Genomic DNA, 21,118 nt, shown 5'->3' on the forward strand with positions numbered 1-21,118 from the left:
GGGGTCGTGAGACAGGACGAAAAAGACTCATCTTAGCCCCTTCAGCGGGATCTCAGGCCCCACCACTCCCCTGCTGAGCCGTGTACAGAAACTCTTGTTATAAATGTTCCTTAAAGACTTCTGACGGGCACAATTATATTGTCCTGTGTTTCGAGCGTGGTCAACGTTGAGCATAAACATTAAAGCCCCTGCTTCTCCTCCTTGGCCGGCCTGGGAAGTGTAGGCTCTTGCCCTCTGAGGGCACCTCGTGGCTGTAACGGGACTGGTCCTGGCCCCGGAACCACCCCCTCACCAGCCTGTCTCAGGGCCTTGAGCAGACGCCCTGCCCTGCGAGCTCCTCTGCCTGGTCCAGAGTTCACTTCCACCCTTCCCTTAGGGCTCCCCAGACCTCACCCTGGGCTGGGAGCTGCCCCTGAGCCACACTCACCCTCCGCAGGTGGAGAAGCTCACGCACACGCACACACACGTGCGCTAATACACGTGCTCGCAAACAAACGCAGGCGGGTTGGGCCGGGTGGTCAGGCCCCGCGGCCTCGAGGGCGACCTGGCTGCTGGAGGAGACCGAGGGGGTGGTACAGGCTGGCTGGAGGGCTCTGCCCGGTCAGTGGGGCCTCTGGGCAAAACGTCCCAGAGCTGCTACCCCCATGCCCACTGCCGCCACCGCTTCGGGGTAACCACCGGAGTTCAGTGCCAGCGTGGGTCCTACCGGCGGCCACGGGAGGGAGACTCCAGGAGGACTCTGCTGGGAGGGGCCCACGGCTCAGAGCACCAGCGCCCCCTCCTCCGCAGGGCTTCCCCTTTTAATTTTGGCTTTTGCGTTTGGCTCTTTTGTTTCGAACGGGCAATACATTCACAGGATTCCAAAAAATCAAGATGATTTTAAACGGTACCTGCAGGCGTCTTCTATTGCCGCCGAAAAACCACCACAAACGCTGAGGCTGCCAGAACCTGGTTCTGTGGGTCAGAGTCCGGGGGGGACTGGCCGGCTCTCCCGCCCGCCCTGGGTCTCACAGGCCAAACCAAGGCGGCCCAGACCCGGAGGCCCTGGGGAAGAGCAGCGAGTTCGGTCCCGCTCCGCGGCTGGGCGGGAGTCGACTCCCGATTTCCAGCTGGAGGAAGTGCTCGGTTAACGATGTGCGATTCCATCCGGCCCACCTGGGGCTCCTGCGCCAGGTTCTGCGAATCAGGGGTGGCAGCTCTGGGGGCCGTTCTGTCCCCACGGACACCCCGGGAAGTCGCGCCCCCGTCCCTGGTGCCACAGCGCCCTCACTCCCCGCCTGGCACGTGCACTTCATCCGTACACGCGCTTCGCGTGTGCTCTCTTCCTGTGTTTCTTCAGCCAGGCGCACGTGCGTGTGTGTGCGCGTGCGGGTGCGCCCTCACGCACCCTGCTGTCAGGACGGTGGGTGCTGGGTGTTTGCAGCATACGGAGTGGCTTGGAGCCCCAAGTCGGGCTCCGTCTCACCGGCGCCCGAGGGCGGCTCACAGCGTTTTCTACGTGTGCCCTTACCTGCCTGGTCAGCTCCCAGCGCTACTCTGTGGGTCACACGTGACTGCCGGGACCCTCCAGGAGGCTGCCCCCGAGCGGCGACATCCACGGAGCGTTTTCCCATACCTCCTGCGCGTTTGCCAGGCACGCTGAACTTGGACGTCTCCCCCTTCACACGGGGCACCGCCGCCCTGCCCCCACGCACCTGAAGACAGAGGGTCCCCAGGCAGCGTCCACATTTCCTTGGCCTCGATCGAGGCCCCTCAGGGGGTGGGGTGAGGTTTCCGGGTAGCCCGCGAGGTGCGGGCAGGACTCAGGAGTCCGCCAGGAGGGCGGAAGCCGCCGCCAGCCGGCCCGGAGCTGCCCTTGGCCTGTCTCCCAGTCGGCAGCCAGCCCCACGGGCGAAGAAGGCCCCAGGCGGAGCAGCGATAGGACCCCGGGGCCTGCCCAGCATGCACGGCCCCAGTCCTCACCCCCACCCCCCCACCCCGCCGCTGCTGGACCCTCCTGACATCGCCTGCTCACTACCCACCTCCAGAAGGGCCCTGGCCCTGCTCTGAAGGAGTCCAAGGCTGGGGAAGGGGCCGGCCTCCGAGCGGCCCAATCAGAGCTGAGTCTGGGGGTTCTGGGGTCTCACTTCATCCACAAGTCCCAGAAGACAGGGGCTTGGGGGGCGAACATGCAGAAACCTGACCTCAGAGGCAGGGTCCATGCCGGAGCCCCTGCTTTGGCTGCCAGTGCATTGGGTGGGGGGGTAAAGGCCTGAGTCACTTGTCCTGGGAAAGGGATGGTTCCAGTTCCCAAAACTGATGTCAGCTGTGAGATTTGGTGGCTTTCATGTGGTTCCCTGTGCCTTTTACCATTTAATAAAATCCAGTTTATTAATGATATAAACTTTCAATCCCAGTTTCTTACACATTCAGTCTACGAAGTTTAATATTCTATTTATTCATCACTTTTAAAGTCTTTGATTCACGTTTGATTCCATTTATAAACCTAGTCAAGCTCCTATAAACATGTTTAATTGTATTAATACATTCACTCCATTTGACTTTCTTTTTAGCTCCTACAGTTGTCTCACAGAACAAACAGAAACTTGTACATCTAGCAAATTACACTTGTGAAGCTGGAGCCCCCAAAGTTCTCTGAGCTGGTCCAATATTGTATGTACCCAGTAAGATTTCAACTTTAAATCACACGTTGAAATCAATTTCTCAATCACATGTTTTAAATTGGTTTTACAAGGCTGACCTCTCAGATGTCCACAATCCCTCATCCCAAGCTCTTGGAAACAACTGTGTTTAGGAATTGGGAGTTTACCCATTTCCACAGCTACTGAAATGCCCAGTGGGGAATGAGCAGCAGCTACCACCAGACAACACACATGACTGTTTCTGCCTTGAGATGCTGGAATACTCACTCTGAGACAAAAATTATTATAAATTTTCCCTATATGAAAAAGAAAAAAAATCCCATTTGTAATAGCATCAAAAACAATAAAAACACCCAGGAATAAATTTAATCAAGAAGGTGAAAGACCTGTACACTGAAAACTATGAGGCACTGATGAAAGAAATTGAAGACACAAATAAATGGAAAGGTATCCCATGTTCATAAATCATAAGAATTCATATTGTTAAAATGTCTATACTACCCAAAGCCATCTACAGATTCAATGCAATCCCCATCAAAATTCCAATGGCATTTTTCACAGAAATATATATATAAAAAAATCCTAAAACTTGTATGGAACTACAAAAGACCTTGAATAGCCAAAACAATCCTAAGAAAGGAGATCAAAGCTGGAGGCATCACACGGCCTGATTTCAAACTATATTACAAAGCTACAGTAATCAAAACAGTATGGTATTGGCCTAAAAACAGATACATAGACCAACGAACAGAATACAGAGCCCAGAAATAAACCCCTGCATATCTGGTCAACTAACATTTGACAAGGGAGCCAAGAATACTCAATGGAGAAAAGATGGTCTCTTCAATAAATGGTGTTGGGAAAACTGGACAGCTACATGCAAAACAGTGAAACTGGACTGCTATCTTACACCACTCACAAAAGTTAACTCAAAATGAATTAAAGCCTTAAATGTAAGACCTGAAGCCACAAAACCCTGAAAAGAAAACAGAGAAAAAGCTCCTTGACATTGGTCTCAGCAACGATTTTTTGGATATGAAACCAAAAGCACAAACAACAAAAGCAAAAAGAAATGAGTGGGACTGCATACAACTATAAAGCTTCTGCACAACAAAAGAAACCATTAACAAAATGAAAATGAAACCTACAGAAGGGAGAAAATATTTGCAAACCATTCATCTGATAAGGAGTTAATATCCAAAATATATAAGGAACTCATACAACTCAATAGCAAAAAAAGAGCAAATAACCCAATTAAAAAGTGGGCAGAGGACCTGACTAGACATTTTCCCAAAGAAGACATACAGATGGTAACCAGGGACATGAAAAGGTGCTCAACGTCACTAATCATCAGGGAAATGCACATCAAAACCACAGTGAGATATTCCCTCACACCCGTCAGAATAGCTGTTATCAAAAAGACAAGAAAAAACAAGTGGTGGTGAGGATGTGGAGAAAAAGGAACCCTCCTGCACTGTTGTTGGGAATGTAAATTGGTGCAGCCACTATGGAAACAGTATGGAGTTTCCTCAAGAAATTAAAAATAGGACTACCATATGATCCAGCAATTCCACTCCTGGGTGGAATTTCATTTCCTTTTCCAAAGGAAATGAAAAAAAGCAGCACTATTCACAATAGCCAAGACATGGAAGCAACCTAAGTGTCCATCAGTGCATGATGGATAAAGAGGATTGTCTCTCCCTCCTCGCCCACCCCCACCCTCTCTCTCTCTCTCTCTCTCTCTCTCACACACACACACACACACACACACACACACACACGGAGGAATAGCATTCAGCATAGAAAAGAAGGAAATCCTGCCATTTCTGGAACAAGGATGAACCTAGAGGGCATTATGCTCAGCGAAATAAGCCACACAGAAAAGGACTCTGTTCTCACTGTATGATCTCAGTTACACGTGGAATCTAAAAGCCAAACTCATAAAAACAGGCAGTAGAGGGTGGTGGCCAGGGACTGTGGGGGAGGGGAAACGGGGAGGTGTTGGTCAAATGGCAGAAATTTCCAGTCGTGAGTAAGCTCTGGGATCTGATGTACAGCATGGTGACTGCGGCTCACAATACTGTGTGTATAGCTGCAAGCTGCTCAGAGTCATCTTACGTCTCATCACCACACACAAAGAACAGGTGATTACGGGAGGTGATGCTGGTGGTCTAGCCTTGTTGTGGGAATTGTCCCAAAATGTGTAAGTGTATCAAATCATCACATCGCACGCCTTAAACTCACACATATTACCTGCCAGTTGCGTCTCAGTAAAGCTGGGGAAGAAGCTGCCGATTTGCTGTCAGCGCGGAACGGGGTCCCGTGAGCGCCTGGTTTGGGGTGCCCCCTAGTGGAAGCCAGCGTCCTGACACCTCGCGCTCTGTGCAGCGTTGAGGGCAGGGGTGGACGGAGCTCCTGAGGGACCCCAGGCCCTGGACTCCAGGAGGTGGCCGCCCCCCAGGGCCGGCAGGGCTGGGAGGGAGAGTCGGTCATAACTGGTCCCCATCACAGCTCCGCATGCCTGGTATGAGAAAACAGTGTATCAAAACAAAGTGTGGTTATGGGGTCCTTCTGTTTAAACAATAAACTATTTTAGAAAATTTGAAAAATAAGACAAAATGCAGATGTCCCTCGACGCCTCTGACGCACCAAAGCCCAGGCGGCCCCTGGGTCCCCAGCCTCCCCACTTCCTGGGAGCTGCTGCACAAAACCACAAGCAACAGGAGTTCACTCTTTCCCGGTCCTGGAGCCGGAAGTCCAAAACCAAAGTGTCAGGGCACGCTCCCTGTGCAGCCTGCCATGGCCGGGGCGGGGGGGGGGGGGGACAGCACCTGTCCCATCATTGGCACTTTCCTCCTCTTATGGCGACACCAATCCCTGGACTCGGGCCATCCTATCACCTCATTTGACCTTGATCACACCTGCAAAGATCTATTTCCCAAGAAGGCCCCATCCGCGGGACCGGGGTTAGGACTTGATCGTGTCCCCTAAGGACGGGGGAGACGGTTGCTGGCCTTCCCCCCGAGGAGCCCAGGGGCCCCCAGGACCACGTGAGCTTTCTCCTCCATCTGCTCTCCCTCCTGCCTCTGTGGGGACTGAACACATTACTCCAGCACAAGTTCGAAACTCAGTGCTGTCTAAAGGCCAAGATGGACGACCCAGCCTCCACCTCCCCTGGACGTTAGACTGACCCCCTCCCTGACCCTCAACCTGCTTCTTCCTGGCCTGCCCTTGGCCACCCAGCCAGGGCCTTCAGTGCTGGCCTGCACCTGGGCCTGACAGTAAGAGGGGGGGCCTGCTCTGAGGACCCCACCCTCTCCACTGTCACCCATGGGAAGCTCACCCCTCATGGAACCAAGGCCCAACCTCTTTTCTGCAGGACAGGACACTGTGGTGATGTCACCTTCAAGATCTGGGGCCACCAGTACAGCTGCGTCAGCCTGGAGGCGTGTAAGAGGGAAGAGCCTTTACTCTATTATGAGTTAATCACTCTGAGGGATATTGCCAGACTTCCCTGGTGGCACAGTGGATAAGAATCCGCCTACCAATGCAGGCGACACGGGTTCGAGCCCTGGTCTGGGAAGATCCCACATGCCGCGGAGCAGCTAAGCCCATGTGCCACAACTACTGAGCCTGCGCTCTAGAGCCCGTGAGCCACGACTACTGAGCCCACGTGCCACAACTACTGAAGCCCGCGTGCCTAGAGCCTGTGGTCCATGACAAGAGAAGCCACCAGGGTGAGAACCCCATGCACTGCAACGAAGAGTAGAGTAGCCCCTGCTCGCCGCAACTAGTGAAAGCCCGTGCAGAGCAACGAAGACCCAATGCAGCCAAAAACTATACATATAAATAAATAAATAAATTTATTTTAAAAAATAAAAGAGGGACATTGCCTATAGCTTAAATTATACACGATGGCCCATCCCAGGGAACCCTGCCTCCCAGGTAATGAGCGTTAAGGTAAAATACCTTTGTTTAGCTCCCAGGAAACCTCCTGACCAGCCCACCTGTGAGGAAAGAAATTCACATCCCTCCCGAGCCTGGCCTGCCAGGGTGGGATGGGAGCTGGGATCCTCGCTGGGACCACCTGAGCCTGCATCTGGCCAGCTGCCCCCTCTCGGGGTCCCAGGCTTCTAGGAGCCTCCACGGAGCATCAGACACGAGGGCCCCTGGAAGTTAAATCCCCGGAGAGAGGCTGCCTAGGGCGCCACAGCGCGGTGTCTCCTCTGATTTTCCTGGGTGAGAATCCAGATATAGGTTCCTGTCCAGCTCTGCTGGTCCAGCTGAAGGGTCAGAATGACCAGAATGGCCATGTCCGGGGATAGGGCCTGGGAGGGGGCTGGCCAGCACCCAGGGCCGGGCCGTGGCTGGCAGGGAGGGACTTCTGTTCCTTAAGACGTAACTTGCAATTCCCTGGCTTGGTTCGACCTGGCATTGGGCTCTGTCCAATGTCCGAAGCCAAATTCCTGGGTCTCACCTCAGCCACATGGCAAGGGAGGGAGGGAGGCCGGGTCTGGCCATCCTGCCCCCTGGGACACGGAGCCTGGGGCACTGTTCCGGAGCCCCTCCCAGGACTGGAAAAAGTTATCACATCTCATGTTCTCAGGGACATCCTGGTCAACGCTGAGTGACAAGTGTCCATGCTGGGCAGGGCACAGAGCTCCAAAGACACGCTCACGGCCACCAGCCCACACCCTGGACTGAATGACTCCCAGCTCGGCGACCAGACAGAGACAGGGCCCACAGAGCGAGGCTGACACACACACACACACAGACACACAGACACACAGACACACAGCTGAGGCCTATTGGCTGTGGGCTTCGGGTCCTGAGAACCAGGCTGGGTGGCCCAACTCAGGACCCTGCTCCAGTGCACCCCAGGCCCAATGACTTCACATCTCTGAGCTCAGTCCCCTTCTGCGAGATGCCAGCCACCGCGGTCTGGCCCGGGGCTGCTGCTAGGGTCTGAGCCACGCTCGGCAGGCGGCCAAGACCAAGCCCTCACGGCCGGGGCTCAGCAGCTGCTGCAGATCTGCGAGGGTCCAGGGTGCCCTTGCCCTGGGGCAGACGCCAAAGCAGGGGAAGCTTTCGCCCAGAGCCCCCTGGGCCCAAGGCCGCATGCCTGGCATCTGACAGCCCTGCCGTCCACGTCAGTTACGGCACTCACAGCTGCCTGCTGCCGCTTCCCCTCCACAGCAGAGGAGAGAGCAGCCTGGCTGCCAAGCGGCCCCTGTCCCGCTGCCTCAGCCCACAGCTGCCTCTGAGGACACTGGAGGGGAGGGGCCCAGGGCGAGGCAGACGACCAGCAGGCTGGGGCACCTCCACAATCAGGGTCGCACAGAATGAGGAAGAGGCACCCCGCTCCCCCAGGAGACCGATATTTATTGACCAACAGGTGTTTTGTGCCAGGCCCTGTGCACACCCTCCCATGCCGTCCTTACGAGAGGGTGCAGAGTTATACCAAAACGCGGTGGCTTAGAACAGGGGCAAACAAGGAGGAACTCACCCCGTTTCTGTGGGCCGGCCGGCTCCCTCCTGAAAGTGCAGGAAGGTGTCGTGGGAGCTGGGGAGCCCCTACCCAGGCAGCAAGGGACCAGGGCAGTCCTGTGATGTGTTCATGTCAGAGCCTTGGAGACACACAGGACCAAGGCCGCTTGGACTCCAGGAGAAGCGGCAGCCACCCCACCTCTCGAGGGGAGGGGCGGCCAAGAACTCTAGGGCCGTGATTTAAAGCTGCCGCGTCCCCAGGTGACAGCAGGGGCTCACGTGCAGGCTGAGGAGACTGTCCAATGAGCACTGGGCCAGGCGTTCGCCTGACTCTGGACCAGTGCTTAAGTCAGTGACCATTGCAGGCTTTTGCAAATCCCAAACCCACCCTCCGAGAATGGGGGCTGCTCCGAGCAGTGTGCTGCAGGCGACTTCGAAAGACAATGAGGCCCACGTGCCTCCGTGGGGGCCCCAGGCCACGGCGCACCTTCTGGGTCCGCCTGCTGAGAACCCCACGTGCAGTGCTGAAGAGCTGGGGGCTGGCCGGCCGCCGGGGTTTCAGCCCAGCCCTTCCTGGGCTTCCCTCCCTGGGATCCCATCTGGATTCCAGAGCCCTTGATGGAGAACCTTGTACTGAAAGGTACAAGGACTTGTACCTCCAGGAATTGCAAGAGGCTGGCGGGTCCTGCTTCTGCCACTGGCCAGCTGTATGACCCTGGGCAAGTCACTTAACTGTTCTGAGCCCTGCTTTTCTTGTGAACTGGGTGTATTTGCCATCCTTCTGGGCCAGAATCTTCGGGTGGCAAGGGACAGAAGCCCCACCCCCAGCCCCAGCTGGCCTGCGCAGAAAGGGAAGAGCAGATCCACGTGCCCCCAGCATCATTTCTCTGTCCACCTCCTCTATGCCGGCTTCCTCCTCAGGCAGGCCTTGTCCATGTGGCGGCAGTGGTCACCAGCTGCTCCTGGGTCCCATCCCATCAGCTTAGCAACCTGCAGGAAAGTCTCAGGACCCAGTCTCATTGGCCAGCCAGGTGGCGCGCCCACCCAGAGCCAATCACAGTGGCCAGGGAACAGCACGCTCGCTGATTGGCCAGGCCTGGGTCGTGTCCACCCTGGGATTTGGACAGTGGTCCAGGCCCATGAAATACATGGACTGAGAGACGGCCCCCAAAGGAAGGAGGTGGGAACGGATGCCGGGGTGCCCGCCTGAACCGCCCCTGGGGCAGTAATCACTTTATTATTCTACTGCCTGTGGGCAGAGCTGGCCACCTTCTCAGGCTGGGCACCGGCTGGTACAATCACCACATCTGTGCAGCTGAGCCAGCTGATACCTTCCTGCCCCCACCTCCCTCGGCGGCCCCCCTACACCTGCACGTGCCCGGCCGAACCACCCACTGGCCGGGCCCCACGACTGCCCCCGTCGTCCTCGCGTCCACACCTGTTCTGGCCCCAGGAGGGCATCCTCTGAGGGCTGCCCCCCACCCCCCTTGACGCCCGACTGCTCTCTGCTTCTTGTTGGCCAGAGGTGAGAGGCTGGGGCCTCACACCTCGGCCCCCTCCCTGCTCCACGTGCTCTGGGAGGGGCTACAACCCACCAAGGCGACAGCTCCCGGGGCCATCACGGCTGCCCCCGTGCTGTGCATGGACCCCTCCCATTCCTCTTGGCTTCTGCCTCCCCAGGGAGCTCAGCTGACCAGCCTCTGCTGGCTTCGCCCCTGAGCCGGGCCCAGGAACTGTCCACGGCTTTCTGCCGCTGAAATGGCAACCCACTCCCACAGGACTCAGCGGCTGGGCTGCTGCTGGCTCACCCTTGCTGCTCAGGACCACGTCACCGCCGCTCTGCAGCCCTGCTGCCTCCCAGATGTGGATGGAAGGGCTGCTGCTTGGGTGTCCTCGCATCCCCGAAAAGACCAGTATCGGCCCTTCTGGAATTCAGCAGTAGCCAGGTTACCATGGCGATGCCCACTATCCCCGCTGAACGGGAGATGAATCAGGAGCTAAAAATAGGCCCCCAGAGTGGATGGACGGAAGGGTGGGTAGGCCTGGATTCAGGGTCGGAACAGTTTGTTTCTCCCCGACAAGATAATTTAGGGGAAATCTCAATTGGAAATCCACCCCCAGAGGGCTGGGAGGCGCTGGCAGGTGGTGACCCTCCCCTGACAGAGCCCATAGCACGCAGCCCCCAGTGGGTCCTCGTAGAGCCCAGTGTAGGCAGCCGCTCCCCACCCGAGCCTGGCCAAGAGGAGGCTGCTCGGGGCGGGGCGGCTATCGCACCGTCTGGCCCTTCCCACGGTCAAGCAATGGTCCCCCGCACCCTTTCATTCCTGGGAGGGCCCTTGGTTCAGTCCAGGAAGGAGCTGGTGAGCCTGACGAGAAGCTCCCGGCTCCAGTGTGGGAGCTGCAGGGCACACGTGCACCGCTCCATCCCTCCAGGGGTTGCAGGCCTCTGCTGGGGGGACAGTAAAGGCACAGAGCCGCTGCAAGGACAAGATGACACTTCATTCTGCCTCAGCCTCCTGCCCCCACCCCCAGAGACCCCACAGACACAGAGAGACATGGGGATGCAGCTGGGACAAAGAGGGATCTGGCTATAGGGATGGGTGTCCGGGGGGGTCTGGGTTTTCTCAGAGACAGGACGCTGCCTGCTGCCCCCTCCCCCATGAAGATCAGATGCAAAAGCAGGAATCCCCCAGACCCCCCCACCCACCCACCCGGCTCAGGCAGGGTCAGGCGTGCCCAGGGGGACCTGTCCCTCCTTCAGCCCTGGGGCCCGGAGGGAGGCTGGCCCACCGGGCAGCAGGGTCACAGGAGCCAATGGTGGGTGTGGGCTGGGGGAAGGAAGGCCCCTGGGCAGTCGGGGTGGAGGGTGCTAGAAACAGATGGTGGACACAGTCCTGGCCGGCCCCCTACCGTGTGTCCTCACGGAGTGGAGCCCGGGCTGGTCTCGCCGAGGTCTCTCAGAGGCATTCCTCGTGTCTGTAATACTCAACCAGCTGCCTGGGCACCTCGGCAAGCACACTCTTGGCCAGCGCCACGGGGGACGCCTGGGGGTGGGGACAGCGTGCCTCCAGCCGGCTGCCCAGCCCCCAGCCCCTCCCCTAGAGCCGCCATTCACACCGTGACCTCCACCCCCTACGGCTTGTGCACCAGCTCCTGGGACCACGACCAGGAATTCACCCAGTGGGCGGCCGGGTGAGCTTGCGCTAACGATGAGAACGCACTCGCTGGGCAGTCCGTCTGCGCTGGCACTGCGGGTGGCACAGGGGGGCCCCTCTGGATCGGTGTGACCCTGCTCTGGGTACAGGGCAAAGTGGCTGAGGCAGGAGGGAGGCCCAGGTCCCCAGTGAAGCTGTGAGTGTGTGTCCACGGGACAGGCAGTTCTTTCCACGTCACAAAGGGAGCGGGGAGCTGCCTGAGAGGAGCCCTGCCCTCCGGGGCACCCATGTGACACTTCTCTCTTGCAAAAGTTTCTAGGGGCCGAAAGCTGCTCAGAACGGCGAGGGGCCTGGGGCCCCAGTGCGCTGCCCGAGGGGCCCGCCCGACCACCCGCCCAGCACTCACGCTCTTGAGCTCCCAGAAGGGCACAAACTTCAAGATGTGAGAGGGCAGGCTCGCCCCGTGGGGAGCACAGGACACCGCTGTCGCCATCGAGGACCTGCATGTCGGTGAAGTCGGTGTTGCCCACCCCCACGATGATAGACACGGGCAGGTGGGAGGCGCGCATGATGGCCTCGCGTGTGTCCGCCATGTTGGTCGCCACGCCGTTTGTCAGGATCAGCAGCATGTAGTATTGCTGGGGCCACAGGGACCCTTCAGGGCAGCTGCGTCTCCCCCTACTCAAACTCCAAGTCCACCAACCAGATGGCCTGGGGGTGACCATGGTTTCCAAGCTTTTCTAAAAGCGTATTTGCTGAAGCGTAACCCACACACGCACGCGCGCGCGCACACACACACACACACACACACACACACACACACACACGTAATCACAATGAACTGTGAACACATGCTCTCTTTGACCCTGAAGCAGATACTGGAACGGCCACACCTTATAGATGGGGAGACCGCAGCTGGGGGAGCCGGGGTTGACCCAGGTCTGAGGCCAGAGGAGGAGAGGTCTGTGGGCCTTGGGTAGGAAGGGGCTCCCACACCCTGAAGAGTCACTGAGATTCAAGGAACAGAGTTTGGAAAGGACACAGTCTGGTCCAGCCTGGCCCGGTGCCCAGTGCATCTGCAGAAGACAGACTGGGACTTGTTTCAAATAAACGTCCATTTCCAGTGTGAAGAAAACAAAACCACTCAGAAATCGTTACTAAAAATCTGGATGAGAGAAAACATACAAAAGAAGAAAGAATCACCCTGGAGGTGCAGCCCCTGGAAGGCCGGCCGGGCTGTCCACCAGTTGGCCCAGTCCCTGGCCCAGTGGGCACCCAGCACCGTGATGTCTCCAGAGAAAAGGAGCCAACCGACAGCGCAACAGGGGCACCTTCTCCCAGAGGGCTCCTCTCTGAGCCTGCAGACCAGGGGGATGGGCAGTCTCCTGTCCATGGCTGGAGCACCCCTGCAGTGCCCAGCCCAGCCCTCAGCCCCACATGCCCTCCTCCTGCCCCCCAGAGTAGGGCCAGTTCTCCATTAACATCTCACAGCCCTGCGTTTGCCAGTAGTGCAAACTCCACACCCTCACCGCCTGGAACAGAAGCTTCACCTGAGCCCGGGGACCACTGCAGTCAGGGTCCCCGGAAGCGTCAGCAAGGAAGGACAGGGCTTCTCCGTGGGACAGAAAGACGGGTGGGGGCAAACTTCAGGTGGAGGCGCAGGGAAGTGGGTCCCGCGACACGTGCCCAGCATCCACCCGCATCCACCTTGCTCGGCTAAGATGAGGGGTCCGAGCCCCAGCAAGGACAGAGGCAGGCCTGAGTGCCCCCAGAGCCTGGCAGCTCCCCCCAGGGGAATGAGAGGGGATATGGAGGCCACCACAAGGGCAAGGTCAGCAGACTCCAGCCAGGGGCCCGGATCACTCTCTGCAGAACTGAGGCAGGAGCACCCCTTCCACCCACTGCGGGGGGAGGGGCTGCAGGCTGGGCCGAGGCGCACCTTCAGGTCTGCCAGGATGACCACCCCAGAGTTCTTGGGACTGCGCTTCTCCTGCATGTACTTGAGGTTTACACAGTCCCACTGGGCCTGGGGGACAGGGACAAGCAGAGACCCCCACCCCAGAGTGCCAGCACCCAACACCCACCCCAAGGGGCAGGGGAGGACTGAAAGCCCTGCCCCACCGGTATTTGTCACTTCAACTTTAACACAGGCTGGTGGTCCCTACTCCAGCCACCTGGTGGGTGTGGGTGTCCTGCTCTGTCACCATCTTTAGCCTCTCTAAAACCATCACAACAATTTCTGGGGCAACCCAGCGCAGGGCCAGCGCCCCAGCGCATTCTGGGGGACAGGCGGGCCCTTCCTGCTCTCACCTGGTCCTCCCAGAAGGCATTCTGCATCTCCACTAAGGTGGTAGAGAATTCTGCGATGAAGTCGTGCTTCCCGCGGGAGTCATAACCCCAGACGAGGCCCTGGGGACCCCGGGACCCCTCAGCCCGCCTGCCCCTCTGAGGCCCCCAGCCTGGGTGTCTCCATGCCCCTGCAGCAAGGCCGCCCCCTTCCCACCATCCTCCCCCACGTACCTCAACTCCAGGAAGGTGTGGTCTGGGGGGACTCGCCCCACCCCAGCCCCGCCCCCAGCCGCCCCATCCCCTCCCCAGCACCCACCCTCCGCCAGCCGGCCCCGCCCCGCCCACCTTCAGAGGCGGAGCCTCCTCACAGCTGCACAGGCTGCTCAGGCTGCTCAGAGACACCTTGAAAGGCTGCCAGGTGGGGCTCAGGTCGTTCTTCACCACCTGCGGACCGGGAGGGGCGGCACAGGCGGCCCTGCCTCAGGCTCTGGGCAGGACCCTGCGAGCCCAGAGCTGCATCTCCGAAGCTCGTTCCTTCCAGAGCCACCTTCCTAACCCCCCACATTCCTGGACCACCTGAACTTCTTTTTCCTTAAATAGCCTTTTTTGTACTCAAATTAATTTATCTCAAAAAGAAACGCCTTCCGGGGTTTCCCTGGTGGCGCAGTGGTCGAGAGTCTGCCTGCCGATGCAGGGGACGCGGGTTCGTGCCCCGGTCCGGGAAGATCCCACATGCCGCGGAGCGGCTGGGCCCGTGAGCCATGGCTGCTGAGCCTGCACGTCCGGAGCCTGTGCTCCGCAACGGGACAGGCCGCAACAGTGAGAGGCCCGCGTACCGCAAAAAAAAAAAAAAAAAAAAAAAAAAAAGAAATGCCTTTCCACTGGTGTAACTGAAATCTTGTTTTACGGGCAGGTAGCGATAACAAATCCGGATTCTTGATTCCAGGACGGAAGCTCCATGCCCACCTGGCCGCTCTCTGTTCAAAGGGGTACGGCGGTTTTGGAGGTCAAGATGCTACAGCCGTGGGGGGCCAGGGAGGTGCAGGGAGGGCCGGGGTGACTCCTTCCCCTGTCCTTTCACGCTCTCCCTGGGTGCTGGCCAGGGACCCCTCACCTCCGTCCTGTACACCAGCTGCTTGCTCTGATCATCGTTGATCCGGTGCAGCTCCAGGAGGGGGTCCGGCTTGCTGAAGAGGCCCTGCAGGAGGAGCAGAGGGTGTGCTTGGCAAGCGGTGGGGTCCAGGCTCTGCCACCTCCTGGCTGTGAGGGCAACGGCCTCCCCTCTGGAGCGTCCCTGGCTCCCCAGCGCCCAGCGCCCAACGCCCAGTTCCCATCCTGCCCCCCACCTGTGCCACCCCCGCTTCAGTCTCCGTCCAGGGGAGGCAGCAGGCAATGCCAGGTCAGACCCCTGCTCTGTGCCCCTACCCCACGTGAGAAGCCAGCAGGACCAGAACCGAGTTCAGATCCAGTTCCTCCACTGTCTGGACGGGGACCTCCCTGAGTGCCCGTCACAGGGAGCTGAGGATGAGCTGACGGCAGCGACACATACAGGACCCTGACAGCAGCACAACCGCCTGGACGGGCAGCCCCACCCACGGCTCTGAGTGCGTCCCACTCCTCAGCCACCTGTCTCCCTGTGGACACAGTGTAGCTCTGTCTACACCTCCTGACAGGAGGGAAAGCTGGGCCCCAGGGGGGTGCCCCTCACCTTGTCATCCAGCTTCATGGCACGGAGGGAGAACTCCGCATGGCCTTTATTCCCAGAGATGTCTCTGGCTATCACCTGGGCGAAGGGAGAGCGCCAAGGCTCCCGGCTGGGCAGGAGGGGTCTGACCCCACCCTTCCCTGCCCAGCTGCAGCCCAGCCTCGGGAGGTGTCCAGAGGCCCCGGCCTCGGCGAGGAATGGGTGGGGGTCTGCAGGGGGCAGGGCTGGTGGAAGGCGGGGCCTCACCGTGCTGGGGGACTTGCCGGCGTTCCTGCTGACCTTCAGCAACAGTGCTGGGGTCACCTTCTTCTGGGCCACGATCTGGAAGTCAAAGGCTCAGGGAGGGGTACGCACCTGCTCCCCTGAGGACCCTAACCCCGTCCTGGGTCTCCCTGTCTCCTCCCCAACGCCCCCACTCACCCTCGGTGGCCAGCTTCCCCAAACCTACCCCCCAGGGCACCACGCCCTCGGGGCCTGGCAGCGGCCAGCCCGTGACCCTCTCTCGCTCCACCAGGCCCTCAGCTCGGCACACCTCACGGCCTCCTAGGCCCTCCCACCGCCCACGCATCAGGTGAGGAAAGGGAGGCTCGGGAGGAGAGAGTCACGCTGATGAGCGTGTGTGTGCAACCTGCAGCAGAAGCCGCGCCCTGGGAACCCATCACCCTCTACGGACCAGGCCGAGGACAGCGCAGCCCCTACCACAGCCCAAGGCCAGCGAGCGAGCGGCCATGGGGCTTCCCAGCCCCATCCAGCACCCCCAGGCTGCTCCCCCCCTGGGGTCTCAGCCCCCTGCCCAACCCTCCCCCTCCTCTCAACAATCTCCCCGGGGGCTGCATTCCTCATTGGCCTATAAGCCCCTGACTGGGCTAAGAGTTGACCCGGGAATGCCGTCTGCAGCCAGCAACACCGGCTCACCAGGGGCAGCTCTCAGACTGGTCTGCAAACAAGATAGAGGACGACCACCCTCATGGCTGCTGGACGACCAGGTACTTTGTATGTGTGGGGACTGCCCCCTTCCACTGGCCAGCGAGTCCTCAGCTGTGGCCGTGGTGGGTGAGGGCAGTGCTGACCCCCTTCGCCCTGCCCCACACAGGATCCTGTCTAACAAGCTAAGACAGAGAGACAGAGGACACCCCCCCCCCCCCAACAGGAGGTGCCTGGCTAACAGCTCAGAGCACACAGGAACATTCTGTGCAGAAGAGAAACCCATCCCAGGTGGGGGAAGTGGAGGCCAAAAAGGGCCACGTGCCAGGCCCCCCAGATTCTCCCATTTGCAGACTCACTTCTGGGCTCTCCTGTTCTGAGTAACGGGATAGTTGCTTTAGCTGGTTTGACAAGTGACCATGCTTCCTGAGAGCCCCGCAGTTCCCACGGAGGTGGCCTTGTCACGGTCCCAGTTTCCCATATGAGGAAGCAGAGGTCAGGGACTCGCTCAAGGGCGCACCACTGGAATCTGAAGACAAGGTCCTAGCCTTTGGCCACTGATGGTAGCGCCCCTGACGGCCCCACAGATCTGGCAGTCCTGGGGGGGCCCTTCCCTAAAGTTTACGTGTATGTCCAGATGTGTGTCCATACATGTATCTGTGTATCCATGGATCTGCACCCACATGTGCATGCATGCCGATACACGTGTGTCCGTGCATGTGTGTCCCTGTGTGTTGTCCTCTTCCACGCTCATGAGAGCAGGTAAGAGGCCAACACTGGGTAGAAGCCTTCCCTGTTGCTTTCACGTGGGGCTCTGCCCTGCCTAAATCTTGATCCTCTTAACTGATGGAAGGCTCTACCCTGCCGGCTCCAACCCAGGCAGTGATGGGGATGTCACACACAGGCTTCACGCTGGGTGAAAGGAGTCGGACACAAATGAGAACACACTGTGTGATTCATGGACGTGAAATTCGAGAACAGGCAAAACTACTGGGGGAGGGGATTGAGAGGAACAGGGGACCTGCTGGATGACAAAAATGTCCTGTGTGACCTGGGTGATGGTCAGGTGTATACAACTGTCTAAGCCCATCGATCCCAACCCTCGAGGTCTACACATCTTACTGTACGTAAATTACACCTCAATAAAAAACAGGCACCCCAGAGCACTCACGAGAATCTAACGTGACCCATCGAGTGTTCGGCTCAGAACCTGCGCTAAGCTGTCCGGCTGGTGGCTGGTGGCAAGAGCTCCCGTTACACTGACCACGGTAGAGCTAATTGGGAACGACCTCACCAGAGCATGCAGTGTCCCTCGGGTGGCAGCTGGACCTCAGACCGGTCACTGCCATGGGGAGAGATGAGGGAAGGGCTCCCTTATGTCATGGAAGTGAAAAAAAGCAAACTGCAGAACAGTATATGCCGTTTGTGTTTTTATAAGTGTATCTACAGAGAAAAAACTATGTTCCTTTGCTCAGTGAAGAATAAATCTCTCCAGAAGGATGTAACGAACCTGGGGACGGGGCACGAGGGAGATATGTGGTCCAGGGTGTACCTGCTATACTTTCTGAATTTAGACCCATATGAACGTATTACCCAGTTCAAAATTACATTTTTTTAAGTGAAAAATGTTTTACGAGAAGGAGCTATGGAGTCAGAGCAGCTGCTACACGGTCTGTGTGTAATCACGCTGTCCCCAGGCCACCACTGCCATCGCACCGGCCCTCAGGACCAGCTGAGGTCTCCATGCTGCCCTCCTCCCTCTCCCTCCCAAGGGGACGGGTGCCCACCTGCCCCGAGGTGCACTCCATGCCCCCCAGAAGTCGTCATCCTGGCAGCTGAGGCTGCTGGGCCCGTGGGTGTCGTGGACCTCAAAGCACAGCTTCTGCACCTCCTCAAAGTAGTCCAGTGTGAAGACCTTGGAGAAGGCCGGATGCAGGCCGCTCCGGACCACCTCGGTTCTGTCCACCTGCAAGCAGCCCTGGGTGAGCAGACCCCCGGGGTGGGGGTGGGATCTGTCCAGCTGAGCACTCCCCGAGGCCCTGTTCCCCGGCTCTATACCTCAGGGTCCCCCTTCTCCCACCCATCTGCCCTCGGGTGGTCTTGAAGGACTTGCTTCCAGGACCTGCTGCGGGAAGACAACCCCTCCCCCTCGCCCCGCCCGCCACCTGCTGCTGCGATGCCCCAGGGGGGCATTGCCCAGACCCCTGGGCACCTCCCTCCCTGAGACAAAGGCAGTGCTCTGGCCCCCAGAGGGCCTGCTCCATCCCCACACCACGGATGGGCAGGCAGGCTTAGAGGCGAGGGCGTGTCCAAGGGCCTTTGTGAGGTCACTCACTCAGCAGGGGGATTCCACCTGGACCCCAGTCTCCACCCAGAAACCAGTACTCTCACCTCCCTTGACCCTCCAGGCCCCAGGTGTCTCTGCAGCTTTGCTGCACCAACCCCTCCCCTCCCAAGTTGGCAGGGCCACCCGAGCCCCTGTGAAGTCATAGTCAGGACACCTGCCCAGGGCCAGATGGAACAAGAGACACTGTCCAAGTCTGGCTGTCCCCCTCCTGGGTTCCCCTGACCAGGAGCCACTCTGCACAGGGCTGGCCCTGGGCACCCAATACTGCTGCTCCCAGGATGGTGGCCTGCTTCCCTGGGGGAGTGAAATCTTTCATAACCCAACCTCAGCCCCTGATCCTTCACTTCTGTTCCACTCAGGCAGAAACAAGCTGCTGGGTCCAGCCCACACTTCACGGACCGCACAGACAAGGACACAAAGGTGGGACCTCGGGCCAGGGCAGGAGGGGGAGACCACGAGGACAGCTGCCCAAAGTCCCCAAAGGGGTGATGGCAGTGCAGCCAGGGAGCCAGGCGGCAGCAGTGTCCACCGGGTGGGCGGTCCAGCTGAGGGAGGCCTGGTTTTACTCGTGCCTGGCTCATCTGGGGGCTCTGAGGATACCCTTGGCAGGAGCCGCCTGGATGGTGCGCCCAGCCACTGCACGCTCAGTCCCTTTCAACAGTGACCCAGCTTTACCTCCTCTGCCGGAGGCACCATCCTTCCTCGGGAAATTTTCAAAAGGGCAGGAACTTACCACGCAGCACCGTTTCATCAGTTCGTCCCCCAGCACTGTGCAACTGGGGCTTACAAAGGAGGGGAGCCCAGCTGAGGCACCACAGTTGGAGGGTGGGGACCAAGGCCTAACACACACCTTCCCACTGCCCCTCAGGTCCTCAGGCTCCCCAGATGTAACCCCCGAGAAAGCTCTGAGCCGTTCCCAGGAGGGTGGGCCCAGAGGTGAATCTGGAAGGCCAGCCCTCTCTTCCTGGGCTGCAGGCCTTCACCAGGCCCTGGACCATGGTCCTCCTGTTGAGCAGTCCTCACCGCTACCCAAGGCTGACACGCACCCAACATGCTGCAGTGAGAGCCAGAGATCTTTCAGAAAGAAATCTCCACAAAGGTAAGATAGTTTCTTTTGGTTACTGCCATGTCCCTGCAACCTGGGACTGTGCCTGGCCCACAGCAGATGCTCAATAAATACTTGAACAAGTGCCCGTTCTCTCTTCATCGATTTGTTCTGAGACAATTCCCCGCACATCGCTTTCTACCTTCCCTGGCCCACCCACACCTGCTCCATCATCAGCTTCCACCGTCCAGGTCCTCAGGATGGTCATGCCAGGCAGGCCCTGGGCCAGAAGTGGGTCAGCTCATTCAGTTTCCTCTGGTCTGGTTCTAAGCAACTGAGAACTGAGTCTAGGTGAGGGAACAAAAAAGAACAAGGACACTGGGAAATTCCTGGAATTGGGCATGAACTGCCCTGGACAGAGGCTGCCGTTAGGAAAGGGAGGTCGTTGCCTCTCCTTTCCTCTGGACCTTTTGTGACGCAAAGACTGTGTTTTCCTCCTGTAACGCCCAGAAGACATACAAGGAGAAAAAAGGCAAGTGCAACCACCTACGCGAGACATCAAGGAAAGAGGACTGTTCGCCCTTTGCGCAGCTGCCCCTTAGTCTACTCTTTGGCTTGACCTAAGTTGAGTAAAGTGGGAAAAAAAACCGAAATAACCTAAAATGACTACAGTTTCCCTGTAAACTACAACAGTTTGAATCAACTGGGAGTTAGAATTTCAATTTTTTAGAAAAATATCACAATTATCTACATTTTAACAAAGCAACTACAGGATACAAAATCAAATTAAAATTCCCTCTGGAGGGGTGACGCTCCCATGGGTTAAAATGCAGTGATGCATACCTTCCCTCGCAAATAAAAAATACCGTGTAACTTGAACATTAAACAAAAATGATTTGCAACTACCCAGACCTACACTAGTCTCCTACAAATGCCCCAGCACTCCCTGGTGGCCACTGCAGGCACTGCGGGTGACACCAGCACACGTACTTTGGTATCTGTCCAGGAGATGCACCTACAACCCACAAACAGTTCTGCCCAGATGGACACTGGCACAGTAGACCCCGGCCCCGCACACCCAGCCAGAGGCCTCTCTGCCCCCCCAGCCTGTGAGCACCTCAGCCGGGGCTCCAGCAGACGGGCAGCTACCCTGCCCTCGGGTAGCTTAACTCCTTGCCAGGTCTCTGAGCACAAAGCAAATGAACCAGTGTCTCCAGGCTGTCCAGAGGCAGCCCCCCATGTGCCCTCTCTCACAGATGGTCCATCAGGCTCCAACCCCCAGGCCTCCACACCAGCTGACCTTTCTATGGCTCATGACTGCCAATACACAAAGTGAGCATGGACGTCAAATCAGTACCTCATAAACTGTTAGCTTTAGAGATGAGAACAGTGGTTTAATAGTCCTCCGAATTGCCTGAGGTAGTTGGTACCGAACGCACAGCACCTGCAAGGGTGGAGGGTTCCGACAAGGAAACTCACTGAGCACCTGCCTCCCAGGCCCCGAACCTGCTCCCCTCACAGCAG

At 58.3% G+C, this 21,118-nt stretch overlaps 1 protein-coding gene across 1 annotated transcript; it reads right to left on the reverse strand.

The window, feature by feature from the left end:
* Positions 1–1,713: 1,713 nt before the first annotated feature.
* On the reverse strand, positions 1,714–21,083 carry CPNE7 (copine 7). The gene is given in 12 exon segments (XM_033845327.2): positions 1,714–10,575; positions 11,040–11,173; positions 11,691–11,730; positions 11,732–12,024; positions 12,834–13,310; positions 13,595–13,693; positions 13,919–14,017; positions 14,688–14,771; positions 15,282–15,599; positions 17,990–18,018; positions 18,021–18,168; positions 19,817–21,083. Coding segments are annotated over 11 exon segments (1,686 nt in total). The 5' UTR covers positions 19,829–21,083; the 3' UTR covers positions 1,714–10,575; positions 11,040–11,086.
* Positions 21,084–21,118: the final 35 nt, after the last annotated feature.

Source organism: Tursiops truncatus, chromosome 19 (genome assembly GCF_011762595.2).
Source record: "Tursiops truncatus isolate mTurTru1 chromosome 19, mTurTru1.mat.Y, whole genome shotgun sequence".
NCBI classification, from domain to species: Eukaryota; Metazoa; Chordata; class Mammalia; order Artiodactyla; family Delphinidae; genus Tursiops; species Tursiops truncatus.